Source organism: Ambystoma mexicanum, chromosome 9 (assembly GCF_040938575.1).
Source record: "Ambystoma mexicanum isolate Mex_15411 chromosome 9, UKY_AmexF1_1, whole genome shotgun sequence".
Taxonomy (NCBI): Eukaryota; Metazoa; Chordata; class Amphibia; order Caudata; family Ambystomatidae; genus Ambystoma; species Ambystoma mexicanum.
The window spans coordinates 1,276,704,690-1,276,730,366 of NC_090931.1; the positions used below are offsets into that span (position 1 = coordinate 1,276,704,690).

A 25,677-nucleotide genomic window follows, 5' to 3' on the forward strand; every position below is an offset into this window, starting at 1 on the left:
CAGCAGGCGCCTAGGAGCACTGGATGAGAGGCCTCCCAATCACAGTAAACACCCCAAAACTACACAGGAATCACAAGAGACTTAAGGTATGTAAATACCCAAGCCAGCACAGTACCTCAGCACAGACAATTTTTCAGCAGGAGGACTTCAGCATCTGCAGCTAAAAACCCGTTCAGTGGATTCCTTGTTGTGGTGACTGAAAACAGGACCTTAAAAGGGATTTTGCAGCAGGGATCACCGGGGCAGGGTCTAGGCAAGGGTTTCCTTGCAGCTGGATATGTGGTTTTGGCACAGTTTCAGCAGCACAGAAGAAGACTGAATTTTGCCAGTTGGATTTTCGTTGTTACAACGGTCCAGCACTCTGGTGAGGGCACGTTTTGAACTTGATTGGTGTCTCTGGAGATCCAGCAGGATGCCCACGAAGTTTCAGCGAGATTCGGAAGACTGTGCACTGCACAATGGCTTGAGGTCCTAGAGTATTGGGGTATTGCAGCCTGCCAGGTCACAGCACGGCATGGGATGGCTCAAGAAAGCAGTTCTTCTTGAGTCTAGTGGGTCTCACCAGGCACTGGTTCGGGGTCATCGCTTTCAGAGTACCCAGGGCAGTTGAAAGAAAGGGCTACAGCAGGCTCCGGTTACACAGCAGGATCTGGAGTCACTGGAAATCTTTTCAGCTGCAAATTCTTCATATTGCTCTTCAGATTTGGTTCCAGTGGTCGACTACCTCTTCAGCCTCCAGGATCTGACTTTTACAAAAGAATCCAGCCAAACAGCCTTGCAACATTCTAACATGGGGCGGGGGGGTTGGCAATCCTTTAAGGACAGCTAGCCTTCCAGTTTGAACAGGAATCTCGCACTAAGGCTGAAGACAAAGGGCTACAGAGTTTTGGACTCCTCTCTGGCTTCCTGCCTTCACAGACACTCTGAAGCCTGGGCGTTAAGTGCACAGGACTTCCGCCGAAGATAAAAATCACACAAAGGAATTTCCCACCCTGGATGTCAGGAAAAGGAACAAGAAAAGACAAGGAGCACTAAAATGGCAAAAAAAACAAGACATGGGCCATTTTGGTAAAATGAGCACTCGTGTGCCTTTATTGGGGCTGTGTACACAGCCCCGCGGCAAAGGTGCACCAAATTATTAAAAGCTATAACTACCACCATCCATGTTTGTCCTTGTAACATAGTTGTAGCAGTTTTAGTGTGAAAGGGGAAACATTGCATCTCCCCAGCACTCCACAAAAGGTGGGGTGTGCTGGTTTCACCAAATAACATGTAAAAGGGATCCAAAGATCCTTTCTACCCTTGGGAACTGTAGTTCTCTCAAGGTTAGCCAGAGAAAGTTAAAAGGGGAGCCCTATGGCAATCCAGTAACAATAGGCACGTATTGCCAAAAAGCTTTCAAAGAGGAAAACATTTAAAAGACATTATGGAGAGTCTTAAAAATGACTCCCATAAAAAGAGTAAACGATTCTGTGAGTGTGGGAAAGGTTCCCACTCACAGGAGGTATAAGGACAAATAATCTAGCAGTAAAATCAAAATGTTCTGGGTTTGACACAGGTCAGGAAGATTTATCATTACCTTAAAAATCGTACCCAACAATTTGGTTTGAACTACCTACAATAACCGAGTCATTCATAAAGTGTAGCACTGGGTTTTGCTTTCCCTAGTCTGTTTTAGACAGATACAAAAACAGTCTTAGGTTTATAACTGCCTTTAGATTGCCGATAGCTCCTGTAAAAAGTGTATCAATTTTACTTACCTTGAGTACAACTGTGTTATCCTAAAATAAGTTAAGAGTTATTGCTTCCCTGTGAACTGAAAAGCAAGTGTAACTGAATATTACACCCCAGGTTCCAACTCCCGTAGAATAACTGTTATCCTGAATCAGAGTTATAGGCGTATACTGTTCCTAGTATCTGTGTTTCACTAGATCTAAAAAAAAAAAAACACCTGGTATTATTGAAAGTAATCTAAAAGTAACTATTGGTTTTGACTTACCTAGAACTCCTGTTACGTGTTCCAAATAAGGTTACATGCTTTGGTCTATGCACCTTCAAACGTAGTGTTGTGTTTTTATAATTGTGGTTATATACAATGAGATAGTACTCATTTCCCCCCAAGATTTATCTGGGCCTACTTGTATTTAAATAAACCATTTATTTTTACTATACATAGTGTTTATTTGGACCATTTATATTACAATTTCATTTGTACTGATTCTACAGCCCTCTCACCCTCCTAAAATAAGCCTGGCTCCTTGGTCTACGCTAACCTGAACTCAAGTGGTACCGCCTTAGACTAAGAGTTGAGTCTTGTACTGCCACAGTTGTTTTTACTAAGCCCTAGGTTGGACTTCAGAAAAACTGGCCTAACACACCCCACGGATGCCGGCAGCGTTCAGAGGCACACTGTATAAAAATATTGCCCTCCCTCAACCCTGGCACACCACCCCTCTCCCACTGCTCAGACTTTTGTTCCAGGGAAACCATGAATAGGGACACCAGCCAATCGCACTTGACCAAGAAGAAGAAAAAAGCAGCCAAACTACATGCAAGACGATGGTACGTATACACAACACCACGTCTGTGGGAACAGGCCACAGGCACGGCCACCCATCCATGCACCCTAGAATGCAGCTACGGCTACGTTATTCCTGCCTAGCCGCACACAACCATCCACACTGAAACCCCTGACTTACCTGAATACCTCTGCCATTAGTATTCAGCGACAAACAACGAAAATAGATTCGGTTTAGCTAGCCACACATCGAATCTTGAGCACTAGGACCCTATCCTAAAACAGCAGCACCCACCCACGTGCCGGACCACCGGGCTGCTTACTCGAGTCTTGCCAGACCACCTAAGTCCTAAGCCAGCAAAAATGCACACAAACATCTTCAATTCAAACTCTAAGATCCTCCTGCACATGGACTGCAGTCACAGAGGGCGTTCCAACCACAAAGCGCCTTGAGGCCATACAAATGGGGAAAATGCGCTATATAAATGACGAATACATTACAATGAAGATGGAAGACAGGACTTTAGAAGGGATTTTGCAGCAGGGATCAACAGAAAAGGCTCCAAGCAAGAGTTTCTTCGTGGCTGGATGTGGCTCTGCGGTTTTGGCGCCTTTTTCAGGAGCCAGAAGAAGACAGAATACCGCTGATAAGATTCACATCGCTAATCTGGTCCAGCACTCTAGTGAGGGGACTTCAAGGACTGGAATCACGTCTATGGAGGTCCAGCAGGATGCCACCAAAGTTTCAGCTCGATTCGGAAGACCATGTACCGCACAATGGCTCAGGGTCCCAGGGTATTGCAGCCCTGCAAGATCACAGCACAACGTGACATGGCTCAAAATGCATGTCTTCGTTTTTCTAATGTATCTCACCATGCTCTCTGACGTCAGTTTCAGAGTCCCCAGGTCGTAGGAAGGGTAACAGCAGGCCCGGTTACACAGCAGGCTCTCTCAGCCACGGTTTCTTCATCTTCCTCTTCGGATTCGGGTCCCGTGGTCGACTACCTCTTCAGCTTCCAGGATCAGACTTTAATGCAGGAACCCAGCAAATCAAACATACATGAAACATTCAAACTTGGGGGGTTGGCAGTCCTTTCCGGACAGCCAGCCTCTCACTTTGCACTGGATTCTCGCAGGCAGGTTGGAAGACAAAGGGCTGCAGAGTTTTGGACTCCTTGTTAGGGAGAATTTTCATTTCTGTGCTAATTCCCTTCAACCTTAAGAGACCCTCAGCTCTTTTGCTGGATTTAGGACTTTTTATGTTTAACTCCTGAGTGAGTGGGAGCTTCTTCTCACCCTCATGTGTTTTCACCCGATGGATTTTGGATATTATGTTTTTGCTGTTTTTGGAGTCTGACAAACTCCATAGGCATCTGCTTTTTATATGACACACAGCACACTCAGTGTAGTGCTACTGGGAAATCCTTTGGATTTCTCTTAAGATTAAAATACCTTTTTTTGGGTGAACTACTGTTCCCAAGAATAGTAAGATGAAACTGATCTTACTTACCTTTTTTGTAGGTCCAGCATACACCATCTTATGTGGAGTGCTGGGAGTTACCTAGTAGCCCCTTAACCTACGTTCTCATGTAACATTTTTGGTTACCCTCACTACTTTAAATGGCTGGTGGCAGTGGTTTAATGTTTAAAACCAGTGTGCTTTTTTACCGCAGGCTAAGCTAAACCCTTAGCTGGATTACAGCACCCATGGGTGTCCATTTTGTCAAAATGGCCCGGTCATCTTTTTTCGCCATTTTCCGTTTGTTAGTTCTTTCTTGGCTTTTACTCTGTGCGTTGACAGATTTGAGCCTTTTTGTGCTTTGCCTTTGGCGGGCTTCAGCCCCGAAGCCCACTTCTGGCTCCAGTGTGTATTGAAGGGCAGGAAGTGAGGGAGGATCCCGAAACTCCCCTGTCCTTTGTCTCTAGGTGTACCTGAACGAAACCAGTCCTGATTGGCCGGCTAACCGTCCTCAAAGGACAGCCACCCTGCTGTGTGTGGCACTACTGTGTTCTTATTTTAATTGTTTAGGGTTCACCATCATTCTTTTCTAATTAATTTTATACACACATAAAATCATGTTGTTAGTCCTAATAAGTATGGTTAAATTGTTGGCAAAAGAGTTTAAGTTGGTGGAGCAGAGTAAAGAATGCATCAGGGTACACTGACGAGCGCCGAGTACCAAAAGAAATTCACTTTCTATAGAAATATACTTCTTTGAGAATTGATGAACAGTGCTACTATGACAGTGTGGCACAAGGAAAGCACATCACATTACTTGCCAACTTTTAGACACTAGAAAGAATGATCTCTCATGTAGAATATGATTACTATAAATGAAGGGTGAATAATAAACTGCTCAATTTTACTTTTAAAGTGCCAATAGAAAATGTAGCACCCAATCAGTTTGAAGTAAGACGTGTACATTAGTTGCTCACACCATCTCACTGATCAACCACTGCGGCTGGTCTTTGGCGTTACACAAGTGGTACACACAGGACCAGTGGTCACGCACATAACAGAATCTACGGTCACAGCTCAAACACAGCTTGAGTTCTTCAGCTGCATAGATTGCTCACAGACTGTATGTGAACGGCCACTACCTTTACAACATGCTTGCATTGCATGGCTGCAACTTTTGGCACTGGGGCACATTTATTAATGTGCATGGTCCACACAGAGCATGGCCGTAGGGCATGTACTGTGTAAGCCGCATGCAATATCAGAGCTACTTTTCTGCAGCTGTGCACCCCGATATGGGGGACCATGTTTGAAAGTAATGCTGATCTTAAGATGCAACTTCTTTCACTGTGTTTCTTTCAATCTTGATAGCACAGTTGGAGTGGAGTAGAGTTGAGACAGGAAGCCAGGTAGGGGATTTGTTTCGAGGATGAGCGGGCAGAGGGTGGATGTGCAGGAGGTCAGGGGGGGGAATAAGGGTGGTGAAAGAGTGTTATGCATAGTATTTGACTTTGTACCTTGTATTTATGGCTATGGGAGCACCATCATCTGCAGTGGTCTGCAACCTTTGCTTCTCCAGATGTTTTGCACTACAACTCCCATCATCCCTAGCCACCATAGTCAATGGTCAAGGACTAGCGAAGTAGTAGTACAAAATACCTGGTGAACCAAAGGTTGCAGACCCCTGATCTACTGTTGTGTGTCCTGTGCACATTACATATAACACACAGCCTTGGGTCGTGTCCTCAACACACTTAACACAGTATAAGGGCAGCATCCGTTCAGAGCCCACACTTCAAGCAGGGCAAGGCTGGAGGCTGTGCACAGTTTCAAAAGTGGAGAAAAGGGCAGCCAATGACAATATCTTGCATAAAAGGCAAGCTCACCAACATCTAGACTCTCTAAGCAGCACACATAAGAGAGGACATATCCCAGGTCTATGCTCTCTACACAGTTAAAGAGCTCATTCATATTATATACCGTACAAGGTCTAGGTCTGTGGTCCTTTCACAACCATGTGTTTAGTCTAGACAAGACAGGGCCATCAGCTGTACCTTGTATGCACTTCAACAGAATCCTGTACTCAACTGTGTGCGACAGGGTCAGAGGCCTCATGGGTGGTCTCCTGACCTGGAATAGCAGGCCTTCCTGGGCACAGGCCAGAGCAAACTGTGGCAGGTCCGAAGGATGCAGACTCTGATAAGCCATATCACTGTTATCTTTATTAACAAAAGGAAAAATGCCTCCATCTCCCTATGCTATAAGGCATCCGTACCTGATAAAAACTAGCTACAGTGCCCGTCAATCGTCAGTGAATGTCTTAACAGAATATGTCCGCACAGGCTCGGTCTGGTTTATAGGGCAATAGGTCCATAGCCAAACCAGAAAATACAAAATGCTGGTGTGGGGCAGTTATTTGGCCAAAACGGGACACACTTTTGGCCAATTTGGCGAATTAATTCACTCTGTTCCGCGGCTAGTAGTTTTGACCAGTGTTGCTGAATAAATAACCTTTAAAATACACGCACGATTTGCATCACACTTCATTGAACAACTCCCCTTGGTTACTATTCAAACAGTGCCACAAAGGGAATGAATAGCCATTTGCAACTGTGGGCCACTTTTTTCGTTGGTGCCCGAGACAATTTTATGGTCCAGTCCGAACTGGTTCCAGCATCCAAACTAATCCCAACTGGCCCTACCAATACAGGAGAACGACTCCCTTCTTCTAGGTTGTTTACTTCTCGCAAACGCATATTCAATACTTGATTTTCAGAAGGTCTCCGGTGACTGGTGACTGTTTTGATCAGTTCATACAATTTGTTCAATACTTCATTGTGCTTTTGCTTCTTCCCTCTTTGGTTAATGTTCACTTATTTTATTAGTCTCCTCTCTATAGAGTTGTTCTTCTCTCCTCCCATGACAAAGTTATCCAATACTTATATCGCTCCATTTCTGTATGTTTTTCCTTTTTAGACAGTTCACAATATTTGATCCCTTTCTGACATCTGTTTTCTGACCCAGCCTTATCCTTCGACTTTGCCCATTACCTGCTGCTTTTAGGGAGTACGTCACTGGGGATTCTACTCGCTCAGGGTCGGCCCTCTTCCTCTATATTGCCCTTGCTCTTTCCTTCAATGCTTCTTCCTTCTTGGCATCATAGGATGGTCGTACAGTATTCCCAATACCATTAGGTTTTGCGTCTTCCGTTCCAGTCTGGTTGTGTATGGGACCCTGGTCTCCAAAGAGCTTGTGAGCTTGGCATCGTCACGCCAGCACTTTAAGTCTCTCTCTCTGAGCTTCAGGATGCAGCACGTCCGATTTTACTTCCTTCGGTATCCCGATAAAAAGCAGTGCGTGTAACTTTGCTTCTCGCTCCCCTTCGGTTACAGGACACTGCAGGTCCAGCTTCTGTTCAGTAGCAGCCTATGAGCCCATTTGTATCTTGCAGGTTTTCTCTCTTCTCCAATCTCGTCCCCTCTCACGTGCGACGTAGCTGTAGGACCTCCCCAGGGTACGTCCCGAGTCCATCCCTCTCTGTATCAGGCGGCTTCTCTCCTGCTCTCCATATCATCCTCTTCGTCCCAGTTAAATGGGATTTTTCATTTAAAGCAACCTTTCCAGTTTCCTGTTGACATCAACACACACTGGCCTTTTCATCATACAAGCTTTCATATGGTGCGTTCAAAGAGGTATTGTTCCTCACAGAAACGGGGGGCCTTGTCCCCAGAAGGGGAGTAAATCCCGGTGAGGCCCCACTTGCCTCAGCCCATATGGAGGGTGTTGTGGAGTGGGCTCACTTCCGTAGACTCACAGGGGTGGGAAGCCCCCTGAGGAGAGAAGGAATTTCCATGATTCGTCAGTCATTTCTGTCAAAAGTGAAATCTCTTTAGTTGAAAAGAATACAACTCAACAGCAGATCAACCCTCAGCCTCCTCATCAGCCACAACAAAATTGCATGCAATCATCCCACTTGCATTTGCAGCTCATTCTAAGGCTATGAGCCACATTCATATCAACATCAGTGTCAGAGTCATGTAATATTCGCATAATTTCAACCATTGCGATTTGCAGATCTGTGTTCAGATCCTTTAATCCTTTATTTGCATTAGATGTTGTCCAATTCCGCTTCATACACCTCCGAGTCATGCCTTATCACTCCACGGTTTAAGAATTGGAAATCCTTGTGCCCAACAAACCACTAAAACTACCTTTTTCACTACTGGGTCTGCTGAAACAAATGTACATCTGTGACTCTAGCCAGGCAACCCCGTTTAACATGTTGAGCCTTCTTGAGACAAGCAGATGCCAATTTTAGGATAGGAATTAGAAATCCACAAATCCCAAACATGCATAGATGTATACATTGCTGCTATCTAAAAGAACACTAAACTGAGTGATCATATTAAAACAAATCTGTTGCCTTTTAGGCCAACCATAAAGGCATGATGAATCTGGTGATCAAATGTGTAGCATTTTTACTTTCAAATCCACACAAACATGTATAACTACGGCCCCACTGACCAACCTTCATCAAACTCACTGCATTCACGTTATTTAATAACGTTAGCGCAGATTGCTCAGGGGGGGGGGGGGGCCTAAGTAATATGCCACCGATACATTTCAGACATGATGGAGCATTGGGAAAGCAAATAGTTCTTCTTAAATGGGAGTAAACAGGACTGACTAGGTGAGTGGGTCAATATGGATGGCAGAAAGCTGTTTCATGGGGGAGTAGATAGATGAATAAGTGAGTGGAAATGGTTCTATGGGTGTTGGAGAAGTGCTGAAAAGGCTATAAAAGGTGGCTGAGTCAGGAATCTATGTGATCACTGCGCCACCCGTAATTCTGCCGACGGAAATGTCAGACTCAATTACGGCGCAGCGCAGTGATCAGATAGATCACTTTTGCCCGCATACCCCGGCCCACATTGCCCTACCTGCTCCCACCCCCACTCGCCTTTACGGTGGCACACTTCTGTGTGTGCCGCTGACTCCCCACCATCCCTGGGGCGTCAGTTCCTCCCACTCTCTTGGGTCTGCACTGACGCCATAGGGTCCATTATCTTTTTTTACACTTCACACAGTGGTAGACCCCCGTGGACCCTGACTCCCATTACAGCGACCAAGAGGAGCGGAGGACAACCCTGCTCCGCTTGGTCGCAGTAATGGGAGTCAGAATTTTTTATAATGCCGACTGCGCAGTAAACGTGCAGTCTGCCTTATAAAGGTGCAGTATTTGTACGTTTTCCTGGGTCTGTGGATTAATAGTGAATTTAGCAGAGTGTGAATATCTTTATATTGAAGAATGGGTGGATCAACATGGTTGAATAGGTGAATATATGGATTGGTGTAGATGTGTTTTGGACAAATACAAGTCTGTACTAAAGCCAGTCAATGAAACAAGGCTCCTATACATGAATGGCAATTAGCACCACAACAACCTCTGGGTCCTCGGCCCCTCGTCCCTTCCTTAGCACAGAATACGAAGTTTCAGAAGGAGACTGCATACTGAAGAGGATGCTCAACTAATTGGTACCGGAGCCCAAATACGTGTAATGCATCATGTATTGGCAACTAGAGATGTGTGTCTGGCGTGGTATTCATATGAACGTGGGGATGAATTGTTTATGTTGACATTTTTAAAAGCAGTCTGTGTCACAGGGCAATGTGAGGGGATCATAAGCCCCTTGGCCTGGCTCGAGCAGAATTGGCATGTGTTAGAACATACAGACTTTGAATGTGCCAGCCATTAGGATGCACACATATGAGGTGTCTTTGTGAGAAGGACTTTGTATTGTGATCTGCGGGAGCATGTGTACACCTGCGGGGTATGCATCTGGAAAGTTGGTATGGAAATCACATTGAAGTCTGCTAATGTTTATTTTCTGTCTGTGTGTGAATGATGTTGGTTGCTGTTGTGGTGTTGGTTTGTGCAGAAGTTGTGTTTGTGCATAGTTGTGACTGTGTTGAGACATTGTATAGACTTAAACGTTTCAGGGTTGCCATGTTTGCAAACGTACGTTTCAAAGCTTCAATGGCATTACCAGGTATGGAGGTTCAATGTAAATCAGTATACTCACTTGACAGAGCAATTGAGTTCCTATGTCAATATTTCACAGCACGTTATGAAGTCAGGATAAATCCTCATATATGCTCTATATGCCGGGTAATTCATTTTTAATTTACAGAAATATGTGCAAACTATGGTTTACAAACCTAGCGCACTGATACTAGATCTAGAAAAGAGACTTGCATCCACGTGGCGGATGGAAGGGAAGTCTGGTTACTAGGTCTAAGGTATTATATTATGTGAGCAAATGCAGGAACAGAGACCATAAGGAAGGAAATGAAATGCAGAACACAATTGCAATATATATATCAATACATCAAGCAACAGTAAACAAAAGAAGACATTTAAAGCAAAATTGAGCACATTTCTTACCAACTGAAAGAGTTGCTCTTGTGCCTACAAAATGGCATGTTGTAACAGAGCTTTCTTCAGGATACACTAATTAGACACGAGAGAACAGCTGACTAGTACTAGTGGAGAAATCCAAAATGTACCCAGCCCCCAACCGCTTTACCTAGAAACAAAGCAGCAGGCCTAAGAGAAGAACAGGCTCTGCACCAAACAAACGGAAGCGCACAGCACACATCCAAGATGGTTACCAGCTCTTTTTAAACACACCACATCTAATTCTGAACTAGTAAGTCTCATTTGCTCAGGCACTATAAAATGCATACTGTTTACATAGTTTTGGAGAAAGGAAGCAGAAGTGCAGACGTTGGTTCAAGAGCAGTGAGGCCATAGTCTTGGGAGGATAGCTCAGCGGCAACGTGCTCGAATTGAAAGCAAGACAACACGGAGCAACACAGGTTCGATCCCATGGTCGGCGCTTGGAAACCTCTGGGTATTAAGCACGTTATAAATAACCTATCATATCATAGCTAGAGGGCGACTGGAGTTAGCTGGGAAACCGCAGAGTTGAGAGATCCATAGCTGGAAGGTGAGAAAATCTTAGACAGACAATGAACCTAAGCAAGGGGCGCATATCTAGGCCTGATAAATCTCCACACAGGAAAGGGTGGAATCTTGCCGTCAGGAGTGTAGGAAGTGAACAGTGTGCTATATAACTAGAGCTGAGATGGTTAAGGGTCTTTAATTGGGGAACCTTGGTGGGGAGAATTCAGGATGTCCATAGTAAGGCCCTCGAAACACTTGGAGCTGTTCCAGTCTCACTTTTTCAACATGACCTTTATTATTTCTAAGCTAATTTACCAATATAACCTGTAGGCGTTTACACCAACCGCTTCCTATATGTGCCCACTGGACCCAAACACATGCTCTGTGCTCTATCCAGGGAATTACTAGAGAACAAGGAGAAGACCAGTATCCTGATTAGGAACGCTCCCACTTTATGGGTTACCCCATCCTAAATACGTTTGCCTAGATTGTTCTCAAAGAAGAAAAGAGTGTTGGGTTTTGAAAGACCCTTTGCCTCATATTGTGGGAGTTTACCCCAATCCCATCCTGACAAACTTAAAACGTGCTTCCTCGTCACGTGTCTGTTGGATGCACCATACATTGCAGTGTGATAGGTCAGTCCCAAAACATCACCAACATGAAACCATCCCAGAGAAACAGAACAGCAATTAAAATAAATGCCATAAGTGTGAAACATACCGTTCTGTACAAGTGCGACGAATTCTTTTACAGTTTGATTTAAGTTAACATTGCGATATATAACGGGCTTGAAGTTTCGATGCTCAAAGGAGCGAACAAGACGAACCGTAATGGTCACCTCTTCTGATGACATGTTAACAAGGATCTTGAGCACCTAGAAGAAATGGTTGAAGGCAATTATGTAGTTGCTACTGCCTTACAATCATACAATCTAACAGTTATTTGAAAGCGAAAATAACTAATGTTTCAGCAATCAGAAAAAGGCAGCTTTCCAGAGTAAAGTGGCCACACTTCACTGGGGGCATTGGAATAAAACATAAATGCATCTTAAGAGAGGACTAGACATACACATTGCAGAGCCATAAGTGGAAAATACAGCAAGCCAGTCGCCTCTAGAAGAAGGATAAACCTATATTCTGTGCAGCTTTATTCTCATTTCTCAATTACTTAAATAACGTCTGGAAAATCTACTTGGTTTATGTATGTTTTTTTATTTTAACAAACTAATGTGACCAATCCAATTCGCTCCTTTTTCAAGGGGGAGCCCCCTCCCTGTGGGACTAGTAGGTGAGCCTGATAGGCAACATCATCCCTAGGGGGACAGGGCAAGAGGGATCCCATCAGGGATGACACCCTTATGGGAACAATGTATATCAAGTGGACACTCCCAACTCACTTCCTGTTCATTTAAACCCAGTGTTTGTTGGTTACAAAGGGACAACACATATGAATAATACTCACAGGCCCTTTAAGGGGGATGGCTGGAGAACAGACCTGTATACATCATGGCCGCCGAGTAGCATGCTAAGCAATGGACTCTCCACCCTACTTCCAGAACAGAGTTAAAGGACAGTAAATGAGTGTGTGTGAGAGAGAAAGAGTGCAAAAGAGTGTGAAAGAAAGAGTGCGAAAGAAAGAGTGAGAAAGAGTGCGAGTGAGAGAGAGAAAGAGTGAGAGAGAGAGAAAGAGTGAGAGAGAGAGTGAGAGAGAAAGTAAGAGTGAGAGAGAGAGTGAGAAAGAGTGCGAGTGAGAGAGAGAGAGAAAGAGTGAGAGAGAAAGAGTGTTAAAGAGAAAGAGTGAGAAAGAGTGTTAAAGAGAGAGAGAGTATGAGTGTGAGAGAGATCTGCTGCCAGAGGGGGGGCGAACGAGAAGTAGCAGAGCCACGCAGAGGAGAAGCCAAGATCCAGAGTAACACTTTGGTGGGTGGATGGAGGAAGCAGCGTATGGGATTCTACGAAGGTGGAGTCCCCAGACACAGAAGTACAGGAAGCACCACCACCACAGGCAAAAGGTACCAGCATCCTACCGATCATATGCCGAGAATGCCCAAGTGAGCAAGCCATTTGGGTCAGCAGACTGCATCAACCCAAAGAGTTATGGACCTACCAGCGCCAGAGAAGCCCACAGCCCACGAGGTGCTACGAGAGGGAATACCCCACGTGAGGGTGCCTCAGGTGCACAAGCCAGGAGGGGCTACGAAAGAGATAAGAGAGATTGAGAGAGAGAGAGAGAGAGAGAGATAAGAGAGATAAATGAGATAGAGAGATAGAGAGATAGAGAGATAGAGAGATAGAGAGATAGAGAGATAGAGAGATAGCTGCACGTACTCGAGAAACCCAGAGGCAGCGAGGGGCTATGAGAGAGACCTCCATGAGCTGGTACCACATGGAGCCAAGAAGCCCACAGCACATGAGAGGTCATAAAGGAGAGAAGCCCACGCAGGGGTGTCACAAAGGTCCAAGTAACCCACAAGCTGCGAAGGTGCTATCCGAGTGAGAACACCACAAAGGAGGTACAGCACAAATTGTAGAAACTAGGGAGAATGAAACCGAGAAAGCCCCCGGGCGGAAGATGCCAGAGTCCACCCGAGATTGAAATGAGGACAACCTCGCCAGAAGTAAGGCTAAGTGCCGGAAAAGATCTGAATGGCCAGTACAGGCCCAGTTGGGTCAAATCGATTTAACCCTGGAGAAATTATGAACCTCAAGAAATAGATGAGTTTGTTGCTTGGACTCGGAGAAATGTTTGCAAAGACAATATTTGTTGAAGGAACTGTTTCTTTTTGTTTTGGAATTACCAAATACATATGAACCTTTTGGAGAAAGGTCACAATCCCCCCCGCCCCCCACCACTTCCTTTGGGTGGACTAACCTTCATGTAAGCACCAGCTCAGAGTCCTTAATTTCTTTTTCTATTTATAGAGCAAGGCTAGTGATCGATTAGAGTAGGTTTGGGACGGAGGACGGAATTTTGTGTTGAGACATCATGACGAACACCAGCTTATTATTTTATAGTTTAGGGAAAACCTTTGCGAAGGGACTAGAGTAGGTTCTTTTCTTTCTTGTGTTCACAAATAAAGATTTGTTTAATTATATCCGTCTCCTATATCTGACCTACTACATAGTACAAATAGCACCAATTTATAGTTTGGACCCAATACAAATACAACGTTCACAGCATCTAAAGAATTAAAATACAAAAGAAGTAAATGCAAAACGATAGGAGGAGGAAATTTAATCTTGTCACACTTTGTATCATTAAAAATTCTGGTGGCCGAAAGGTAACCCTTGTGCAGGTAAGTGACGGAAGATGTGCATTAGTTGGGGGCCTGCATCCCTGCAAATCTCTAAATCATAGCACTTCCTGCATCCCGATTTATAGAAGTAATAGTTTCATCTTGCCACTCTAAATTGCTCTTTATACAATGTCATGGTTATTTGATAAGATGCATTATGTGGGGCTACAGATGGATAAAATGACCTGGGTCAGATTATCTAAATTGACCAAATGCAGTTTGCTCCATATCGTATTGCACAAACAGCAACACTGGTGCTCAACGGTTTTGCCACAATCCACATTACATTAATAGTTTTGCACTAGGGAAAAAACGAAGCAGTCAAATTTGTGTATTTGGTTTGCAGCAGGATATGAAAGGAAACCCATTTTGCCTCAAAATCTTTTTTTTTTTACATTGGCTAAATGAAGCAAAATTGTGCTCCCTTATGGCATAAACAGAAAACAAAGGAAAAATCTGTTTGCGTGCTGTTTTCTTCCCTTGGTTGAAAAGGTTATATACCAGGGCCCTAGGAAAATTGGATGCAAGCATCATTGGCTATTTTCTCCATTTGTTAAACATTTTTGGTGTGTAAGAAGATGGCAAATAGCAATAAAAACATTGCTTCAACGGTTGGTGAAGGGGGAAAAGGTAGGTATGGAAAAAAACACATTGGTTGTGGGATGTATGCTTGAAACTGACTTGGAGAAAGAAGGAAAGAGAAGGAAAGGGGGAGAAGAAAGAGGGGGTGAAGTAGAGTTGAGAAAAGGTCTCGTGAACAAGACTGAAATTACACTACTCAATAATAAGCGAAAACTCTACGACCTAGATTCGATTCGGACCATAGAGGCACGGCGGAGCTCCAAACTTTATGGAAGTAAATGTCCAGACATTAAAGCAAGGGGCTCGGTGCCCAAGTATTTGAGTACATTTCTTGTAGATCCCGGCGTAGTCAATTCATGCTCTTCAGGCTAAACTTGTTCCCTACAAAAGAATTTATGGAAATAAAAAAAGCCAAACCGGAGAAGAACTTTTAATGCTGATTGTGCGACTGCAAAAGAAAGACTTCATACCATCTAACTCTGTTATGTTCTAGTACAGAAACTCTTGAGAGAAAACTTTTTGGAAGTTTTTTTTTCCACAATCCACAACATTGACAGTTGAAGATTGGTGGTCAAAATTGATGTTGGGAGAACGTCTCTCCTAGACTTCCTGAAAGATCTCTTCACCTCGTTACAGACGTGTTGAAACTAGGATGGATAAGCCAACAGAGTGAACAATGGCTTTCTGATAAATAAAGTTAATCCTGTGATTCTAAGTAAAAATCAGGCCGCAAACTAAGTCTAATGTACAAATGTATTCCTTTCACTTTCCCAAGATGAACACTTCTTTTCTTTAAGAGAAGATTAATAATCTTCCCCTTGTAATGTTTTGTTTATATTGTTACTTTGAGGATGATTATTTTTGTGAATAACATATTGTAAGGAATGGTTTTTTTTGTTTGGGTTTGTTTCTATTGATAGTAATGTGATTGGGCAAAAAGGTTTGTTCTTTCTTTAAACCAAAATGCCAATAAATACATTTAAAAAATAACAAGACTATTACTGCTGTTGGGAAGGAACCAGGGTCCTCCCGAACCCCCAAGCGCTTTAGAGTTAGGCAAGACCTATTTACGGCACTATAATGGACTAGGGGGCAGAGGAGGGACACTGGGAAGGCTCTCTCGTGCAAGCATGATCAAACACACAGACATAGGCAAGCACTGAAGAAGGCAGTTATTGTCTAATATAAAGGTGCAATTAACTATTAGTTGGATAGATTTGCAATGTCAGTTCCCAGGCATTTTAAAAGCTTAGCTGGTGCTGTAGATGAGTCATACCCCCCTCCCGGCCCCTCCTTCCCAGAAGGAATGTGGCCTGTGGGATTCGAAATTGACCACAGGCTTAGTGTGCAGTGTTCTTCACTATGGCCAGAGCAAACTGACTCACCAGGTGTCTCCTGCCCGTCAAGAGTCCATGTGGGTTAAAAAAAATAGGACTAGCATGGTTTGGTGGCAAAATGCAGAATGAGATAAATTACAAGTATAAAGTGTGGAGGAAACTACAGGACCCAGATAACATGAGCAGGGTGAGTGAAATCATGGAAATGTCTCAACACAAATAACAATGTTTCATTTTCTTTGGGCTAGGCCTCAAGGTTTGTAAAGGTCTGCAGAGCTGCAGTGTGTTTTTGCATAGTTAGCAAAATGGAGGAAAGCAGGAGCATAGCTATCATGCCCTGACAAAACTGCTGACAATGAAGAAAGAAGGCTTTGGAGCACCCATTTATGGAAGGAGGACAGATTTGGCTGAAGTCATGATGCAGCTCCAGTGACATCACTATGGCAAGCCGGACCTATATAAACCTCTGCTTGATACCACTTTGGCAGGAAGGAACAAGAAGAGGGACAGGAGAAGACTGTTCAGGCAGCAGAGTCCTTTGCTACCATCCTCATTTGTAAAGATGAAACTTGTTACCCTTACAAGTTCATGGTAAAATAGAGAGATGGATAAAGGTAGTGAGAACGGATCATAGAAAAGTGAGTTGCACAGATGCTATGAAAAAAAAAAAGAAAGTACTGGAAATTGGTTTAAAAACCAAGGAAGGGAAAAAGTGCACATCTGTTTTAGCACCAAGGCAGACCTAGAAGTTTTTAAAGGGTGATACAATTTAAGAGCTAACAATGTTAAGTAATCGACTGAATTTACTCCTCGTCTATGGGTTTAATGTTGAATTATGGGCAACAGATACAGAAAAGGCAGTTGACCAAGTTTTAACTGTTCCTTACTGAATGCACACTTAGGACATTTGGAGAAACATTTCTGAACCCTTTTAGACCCTATAATTGAACGCCAACACAAACGTGTAATAATGGCCTACAAATTCAATGAGTTTGTTTTGAAGGGGGCTAGATGGGGCTGCACCTCGACTCTCTTGTGGTTCAATTTATTGTTGTAACCATTATTTGCTACCATTTGTCAAAGTCCTAACATTAAGTTGTAAGAACTAGCATGAGATAATTTAAGACAATATCATACATGGATTATATGGTTGTATTAATTACAGATCAAGACAAAACTTTAGAATCCCTTTTTGATTTCTTAAGAAAGTACTGGACAGGCAGTATGGTGGAAGAAGATTCGCTGACCCCCCCCCAGTACCTCCCGACCCACCTATCTAATAGTGACTACACAAAGTTACTTTCAAAACAACATTCAAGTGGGCAGGTCAGGTCAATTCTTAGGGCCGAGAATAGTATGAGACATTATGGAGGGAGTGAAAAACTAGTGCCCACTGAAGCGAAATTATGGGGAAAAGAATTATACAACACAAATTACAGTCTAAACTGTTTCATTTTTGTAATATTGTAGCTGTGCCATTGTCATGAAAAATGTTATGCTAATCCATAAAGCTCTAGGCCTCTTCCTCTGGGAGTGAGGTAAGAGAGGAAAGAGCAACACTTGCTTGGCATGCTCTCTAGAGTAACATCTCCAAAGGCGAAGTCAAGACTCTTAGAATAAAGTTTAAAGTGTGAGATGAACCAGAATGGGTATTTCTGGTTCATAAACAACTGTTTTGTGGAGTCTAAGGTATGAAGAAATCATCCAAACAATTCTGGGCTCAGTAAAAGATTGGAAGGACGGTATGCATGACTACTAATTGCTGCAGGACCACTCATTGTTGGGAAATGCAGCAATAAAAGTTCTGAATTGCAAATATCAAAAGAGCTGGTTAACTATGGGTGTTGATGAGGTGGAGGGAGAGGCTATACCATTCATACATCTGCAATTTGAAATTCAAATAGAAGATGCTAGGTAGAGTATTTGCCAATTTATAGGGGGTAAAAGTGGCTGATACACCCCGTATCTGTAGGGCTGCATGTAAGCCCAGAATTGTAAACCTGTTTATGCCATTTGTGCCATGTACCCTTTTTTTTGTTTGCAGACGTTCGCACTATTGTTGTCTTTGTGGACATTCAACATTTATGGAAGAAAACTTTTATTTTCATGATCTGTAATTATTCTTCATCAAGTTAGGAAATCTAAAAGTTTGCCCATCTTTTTATATGACAAGATTTATACCATCAGACGGACCAGCATACTAAACACTTTGATCTATCACATTACGACTGAGGTCCCTTCTACAACCAGATAAAGAAACCAGTGAACCATCCTACTATGGCGACCCCTCTAACTAACTCAAATCCAAAATATGCAGTTCCTTCCAGATTTTGGATTCACTCACTCACTGACTCACTCTTCCCTTGCCCCTCGTATCTACCTGCAGATTTTGTCTAAAGCAATCTCCACGCTAGGGAACATTGGCAGTGCTTTTCTCTTCTCTCAAATAATCTGCTGCTGAACAGTATAGATCCTGCAAACAGTCAAATCTAAATAACAATCAAGCAAAATCAGGGTGTTAGAATGCTTAGAGGACCCAGGGATTTCAACTGAAACACACAAGGGTACATCTATACTAATGTGTCAGGACTGATTCTAGACAATAGTGTATGGGCGCTGTGAAGGCACCATGAATCAAGACACAGAACAGATTCAAAATTCAAACAAACTTACTTTATTTAACTTAAATGTCAGGATGGATGAAGGCCTAACTTACTCTAAGCTAAGGTGGGACTTCCCCCACCTAAAGAAACTAAGGACAGTCTGTGTCAAAGAGTTCAACTTAAAGGTCTGTCTGTGTACACAACCTATACTTGCCCTCACAACTAAATCTGAACAATGTGTAGGGGTGTCAACAATAAAATAATTAGTTTTCCAAACAGTACTAAACTTCTTCCAGCTACTGACTTAAAGGAATAGTGCGCTCAGAAATATTGCGAGGGTTCGTGCATGCGTTTTTAAACATACGTTCATCGATCGCACAAACATTTCCTATGCACCTTACCGTAGTTTTTTTACTTTTGTACACATGCGAAATCAGGCAGCAGGGTGCAGCCATTTTGTGATATTCTTATCCGTTGCCACATCGCCCAAGCAGGGCTGCCCTGGCGGCCCTAAATCATATCCCCCACCCCTGAGCCTGACATCACTAGACGCGTACCGCCCATTTCACAATGTCAAAGCACATCTCGTGTCAACGTTCTCTGTGCTTCAGCTAATGATGCGTCGCCATGGAAACAGGACGCCTCTTTCCTCAATAAGTATAAACAGACCGCTCCACAACAGACAACATCAGATTTTCTTTTCCATTCCTCTCACTGTCTTTCTTTGATTATTATGTGCCTCGTTTCTGTGCTCTGGTCAGCTACCTTCGTTGCTTGTAGCCCGTGCGAACAGATACCAGTACCATTACTATAAATTATTTTTGTTTCCCCCACAATGGCAACAATACAGCCCTACCAGTACGAGCCAGCCAGAGTATTCCGAGGAGGAATTACTCGAAAGAGAAAGAGCGGGAAACGATGGGGCTTCGGACAGTTGGGACAGTTGGGAGGACGATTCAACAGATCAAGAGCCTGAGCCTAGTCGCATGGACAGCGTTTCCACCTGGTGCACCTGCAATTGGTGCGCGCTAATGCCAACCGAGGAGGAGAACTGCTGCTGCCGAGAAAACTCTGGATGCTTGTCCTACATATCTCAAGGCAAGACACGGCCGCTATGCGTTACCAAGCTGCCAGACTTCAGGGCAGCCTGCCTCACACAGTCCATGTTGAGGATTATGATGGTGTTATGCACAAACTTCGCGCAACAGTTCACCCTCGGAATCCAAGTAACGAGTAAGTATACTCGGTTTGTGATGTCACTTACGCCACTACTACTTCATGGTTGTCTCCTATATTGTCGTAACTTCAATATATCATTGTCAAACCAATTTAGTCTTGCAATTCTCTAGTAATAGTCGTATAATAGTTGTTGAATATTGTACAGTGTCTAGGTAGCATTTGTACTGGCAACAATGCCATTGGATACAAGAATTGTCATTGGCAACTAAGGGTCAATACACTTATTTTAGTCATTTAAAAACAGTTTGTATCTTTCTCTTTCACAGGTGGTACAGGCTGGTGGCCTATCATTCGTACACATAGTGGCTTCATGGGAGGCTTGGACACCACGTTGCGACGAGTAATACCCGCCTGTGTCGTAGGTGCCTTTAGAGACACATTCCACAGTGACAGCGGTCAATACAGAGGATTTTCCCTCACTGTGCTGCAACCTGAACTTTACAATGTGTAGTACATTTGTGCCATAAAATTAAGAAACAAAATAAAGCACAACAGAATCAATGGTTGTTTCAGTTTTTCAGTGAATCAAGTGGGTCTCCATTCAGCAGTGTTCCGGGCCTTGTCTGCATGCCACAGGCCCATCCATCCCCCCTCCATTATCAAAGGCAGTTGGCACCAGTGGATGTGCGCTGCCAAAGGGGACTGGCAGGGGCGCGAACAGCCAAGGTGCCAAACACCATGTACACTTCAAAGTTATCTTACGCCCAGGGGCCATTGTACACATGCCCTCCACAGACCCTGTGTCTCTAGGCAGGATCCCCTGAAGCAGGCCGTGCCCCTGCAATCCACATAAGACCACGACATATACACATCATTCATTCACATGCATACCCTCTTTTCTAATTCATTATAAACCACTTGATATTTATTATGAGAACATCTTTGAGCACTACAAGTCAACTCGTGAACGTGCTACCTGAGAAACTCGGTGACCACTGCGAATCTGCTCGTCTTCATGCTACCGGATAACTTCTGTGACCACTGCGAGTCAGCTCGTCGTCGTGCTACCTGTGAACATCTACCTGTTCTCCTGCCACTAACTACCCTGCTTGCTGAATCTAACTGTTTGTTGGTGAAGGTAAGGGCATGTCACCTAATCATATCTCTTTGATCTCTAAATTACGATATATTTCGAACGAACGTACCCAGTAGTGTTATGTTCATTCGTCTCATTGCCATTGACTTTAGTTTAATTTGTTATGTTATCGAAATAACAATGGTCATCAGTGTCATTTGTCATCAAATTGCATCCTTTGCCGACCGTGTCTATAATATAAGCAGGTTTCCTTTTGATGCACGACAGTACATTCAAGGAACGGGTAACATGTTCTGATTTTCGTCACATCAATGAATTGTTTATGAAAGCTATCCTATAATACAGATGGCCACGCTACACTGGTTTTGCGGTGGTGACCAAAACATACTTGCTTAGAAGAATGTATGGTATAATTCCTTCTTTCTCACGTTTTAATGCAAAGTAATTTTCAAATAATGTTGACTTTTTTTGGAGAATTTGCAACAATGTGTGCAAGTGCAATTTGCGGTTGTCCTTCTAAGATCCATGAGAAATCTGAAGGCACTACAATGCATGTATTCCTAAAGACTATAGATCGAATAAGAGAATGGGTCAGATATTGCGGATATGTGCCGGCAGAGCTTGAAAGTAGAGTCAAACAAGTCTTGCAGGACAAGAGTGGTGATCGATTCTGCATCTGCAGCCTGCACTTTACCCAGAATATGGACGACCCATCCATGTACACAAAAAAGAATCAACTCAGAACGACTCGAAAATGTCTCCCAAATGTAATTCTGACTCTATTCGTTCACATGCCGCCTCAGGTGAGTCACGGTTCTAGATTTAGCTGTAGCCCTTGGGGTAGTGAAAAGGTAACTAAATGGACGGATTGGTGTTTTAGGTGTAAATGTCCCTTATAATACTTTTCATATTTACAAGATTGTATTGCTTTTTAAATGAAGACCATTTTGCTATACATCTGTCCTTGGTTTTAGAAGCCTCATAGAAAATTGTTTTATGGGCACAGATAACTATGCTATAGTGTCCTTTGAAATAAGCATAATGTTTTTGTAATCTGTCTCCTTCCATGCCAATTTTTAAGATTAACATTTCTAAATCAACTAATATTTTCCTATTGCAAATTCATGACTATGCACTGAATATGAAGGAGCAAGATTCAGCATCCATGTCTTGCCTGGAGTCAACAACCACTTCAAGCGCGTATCAGGTAGTCTTACTTAGCTATTAAATTCCGGAGTTGTTTTATGCATGGAATTTGAGATAATCTGATCATATTTACATATCATGTCATTCGTTTAAACAATGTTTCATTAGTGGTTTGCTATTGATATGTACCAATGTTTGCGTCACAATGTGTGTGTTCAATTTCAATTTTCTTCATCCATACTAATACAAGTACTGTGTTTCAGGGAGATGCTGAAGCTTCGACTACAATTATATCATCCCTTTTAGTTGATCCAGAGCTAGATGTATGCGTACTGACAGTTCCCTCGAATGAGATAATCTCATCATATTTACATATCATGTCGTTCCTTTACACAATGTTTCATTTGTGTTTTTTATATAAATCTTCCATTGTCTGTCACATTGTGTGTGTTAAATTTCAAATGTTTTCATCCATATTTATACAAGTACTGTGTTACAGGTAGATGCTGAAGCTTTGACTACAATTACATCATCCCTTGTAGTTGATCCAGAGCCAGAGGTATGCGTAGTGACAGTTCCCTCGCATGAAAGAAAGTCGGTCCTAGATCCGATACTATTGGACAGTGACAATATTAGAAACAAGCAGTTTTTGCAAATTGCTTGAGTGCAAAATTTCGAAGAGTGTGCTTTGCACAGTCAACTTTGATCGAGTAAACTAGCCATCAATCAGGTGAAATTCAAAATGTATATTTTGACTAAATGACGTACACGATGTACGAGTTTATCTGTGTAAGCCATGTGTGCGAAGGAATAATTTGATTTCTAATACAAATTACTTATTTTAAATGGATACTCTTTTCTAGGGATGTTAACAGGATCTAGATATAGAAGAGGAAGCACGTGGATCTGAGTCGGTGGACCAGCTTGCTGTTGCCGACGTTACAGTAAAGAAGGTTTCAACGAAAAGCAAGAAAGATAAGGTAATTTATAAACAATTTCAATTTTTAAACAGCGTTTTATGCTGGGGCCTTCATAATCTGCTTTTTTTAATGTAAATTGTCCAATACTGTATGTTATATTTACATTGAACATCTTTTTCCAACCTGTCTTCTAGTTGCCTGGTGGTGTACGGACTACGCAGACACAGGCAGCGACACAAATGAGAGCTGCTGCTTGCCAAACTGATTACACCATGGAGCAACTATTAATTGAGGCGCAGCGTGTTCAGACTCGAGATGCATTTGCCTAATGGGCAGAAAATGAATTTAAAGTGACTGGCGATGCCAGCAAAGTGTTTTTGGACCATTGCTACAATGCGACTGCTCCACCAGATGAAGATGAAAATTAATGTATTGAAGATGCTTTTGAATTAGTCGCAGAGCACTTGGCACAATCGACACCCGCCAAAAAAGGGCGACCCAAAAAAATCAATCGACATTGATTTCTCCGATTCACGTTCAAGTAAAAGACGCTGAAATGACAAAGACTGAAGCATCAATACAATTAACCGAGGAACTAGAGAAAGATCCAGTTTGGCTGATATGTCAACCACAGTTCAGTCAGAAACAACATTAATGCAGGATGACAGTCTAATAAAGGAGGCCAAATACATAGTATTCGACAGCAGCTTGATGGAGATTATAAAGATGCTGAAATGTGTGCATTCAGTGAGAGGGGAAATATGTGGGAAGCCATTGGTGAATGTGGCTCGTGTACCACAAGGCAGTAACCTCAAAATACATGCCCCCTGCGAAATGTTCCACGACAAATGTTCATGGTCCGCTCAACCAATGCTTGGGAAACTGCCTTTGGCAATCTACTGCGTGCAGCAGCTTTACTTTTCAGTGGCTCTAGTTTCATTAAGTTGTCCAGTTTCTGTCAATTTGCAGGACTCCATTTCATTTCTGAAATGCAGTACTACAAATATCAACGTCAATAGCTATTCCCTGCCATTAGTGAAGCATGGAAAATTGAACAATTGTCTATTCAAAGAACATTCTCTGAAAAACTGTTCAGGCTAGCTGGCGGTGGACAGTATGACAGCCCCGGATTTTCAGCAAAGTACTGCACATACCACTTTCAGGACATGGAAAGTAAAAAAATTGGGAGTGGTTGTGCAGGTGTCCGGATTTAAATCCTCAGTGGCCATGGAGAAACTTGGTTTTATAAAATCACTGGAAGATCTACAAACGAGGGGAACGCAAATCGACCTCACAGCCACGGATAGACACGTTTCAATAGCCAAGACAATGAGAGAGCAGTTTCCAAATATTCACCATCTATTTGATGTATGGCACATTGCCAAATCAAATTTCAGCTGCAGGGAAAAAAAAAAGGTTCTGAAAGTATTTCACAGTGGTCCCAGTCTTTCAGCAACCATCTTTGGTGGAGCTCCAAAACTTGCGATGGGTCTGTGGAAATTCTACTACAAAAATGGCGGTCACTATTGCACCACTGTTCCAACGTTTACTCTTGGACAGAAAACCAACATTTCCACCAATGTCAACATGGCCCTTTGTCGCCGGAGCAGGAACGGAAGAAGAAGTGGTTGATTCCATCTTCACCTCCACACAAAGCCCTTGAGAAGATTGTGTTTGATAAAACTCTATCAAGAGATCTGAAGGGACTCACAGAATTCTGTCACATGGGAGATTTGGAGGTGTTCCACAATATGTGCCCAAAGTACAGGCAAAAGAGATTGCATTTCGGCATTGAAGGGATGAAATATAGGACATTACTAGCGGTATTAGCGCATAACGAGAATGTAGGCCGTGAACAATTGAGGACTGCGGGAAACCTTGGGATGCTTCGCTACACTATGGCCTTCACGAAAAGAAGCAAAAAATTGGTGGTCAAGCCAGTATATGAGGAAATGGAATTAGATTTTGTGAAAGATCTTATTATTAATGTTTTGGAGATGCATAATCACTGAATTGCGCGTGATTTTGTTCCGAGTAGACATACATTGCCACAAAACATTGCCAACGTATCCTGTCCACCTAAAGCTGAGCTTGTGGAGCAGTTCAAATCCAGGTACAATGATTGCCATCCGTTTTTTTGATCAACAATGTTTTTATGAAGTGTCCAAATAAAACATCCAATTTGTCTTTTAAAATGTATCCTCTTTGTTAATTTTTTTTTAAACTAGTGCCTTTTGTACAATCCCATAAAATGTAACGCTTTGCTTTCACAGTTTTGTCGAGCTACTGTGGGACCTTCACTGATCGTGGGAGGGCCAGATGGATAACAGTGTGAAAGAAACTTTGGGGTTTGGCAGTTGCCTTACCATACAGTTGCCCAAATAGCTGAATAACTTCTCGTCCCACAAAGGGGATGAGACCTAGGCTACATAAGATACTCGGCACGCAAGACGTACTGACTGTGAACAAAACAGCGCATCAAAGTGCGTTGTTGGTGAGAAATGGAAGCAATCTGAGCAATATATTGATGGGGGCATGTGTTGGGGGTCGTTTCTAATATAAGGAAGGGTTGGGT

At 42.9% G+C, this 25,677-nt stretch overlaps 1 protein-coding gene across 1 annotated transcript in view; it reads right to left on the reverse strand.

Moving 5' to 3' along the window:
• C9H2orf76 (chromosome 9 C2orf76 homolog) overlaps nucleotides 1–25,677 on the reverse strand; it is a 273,996-nt gene that overhangs the window by 225,867 nt on the left and 22,452 nt on the right. Inside the window, exon 2 of the mRNA XM_069616607.1 lies at nucleotides 11,665–11,818. Coding sequence (XP_069472708.1) covers nucleotides 11,665–11,797 — 133 coding nt within the window. The 5' untranslated portion in view covers nucleotides 11,798–11,818. The remainder of the gene's footprint in view (nucleotides 1–11,664; nucleotides 11,819–25,677) is intronic.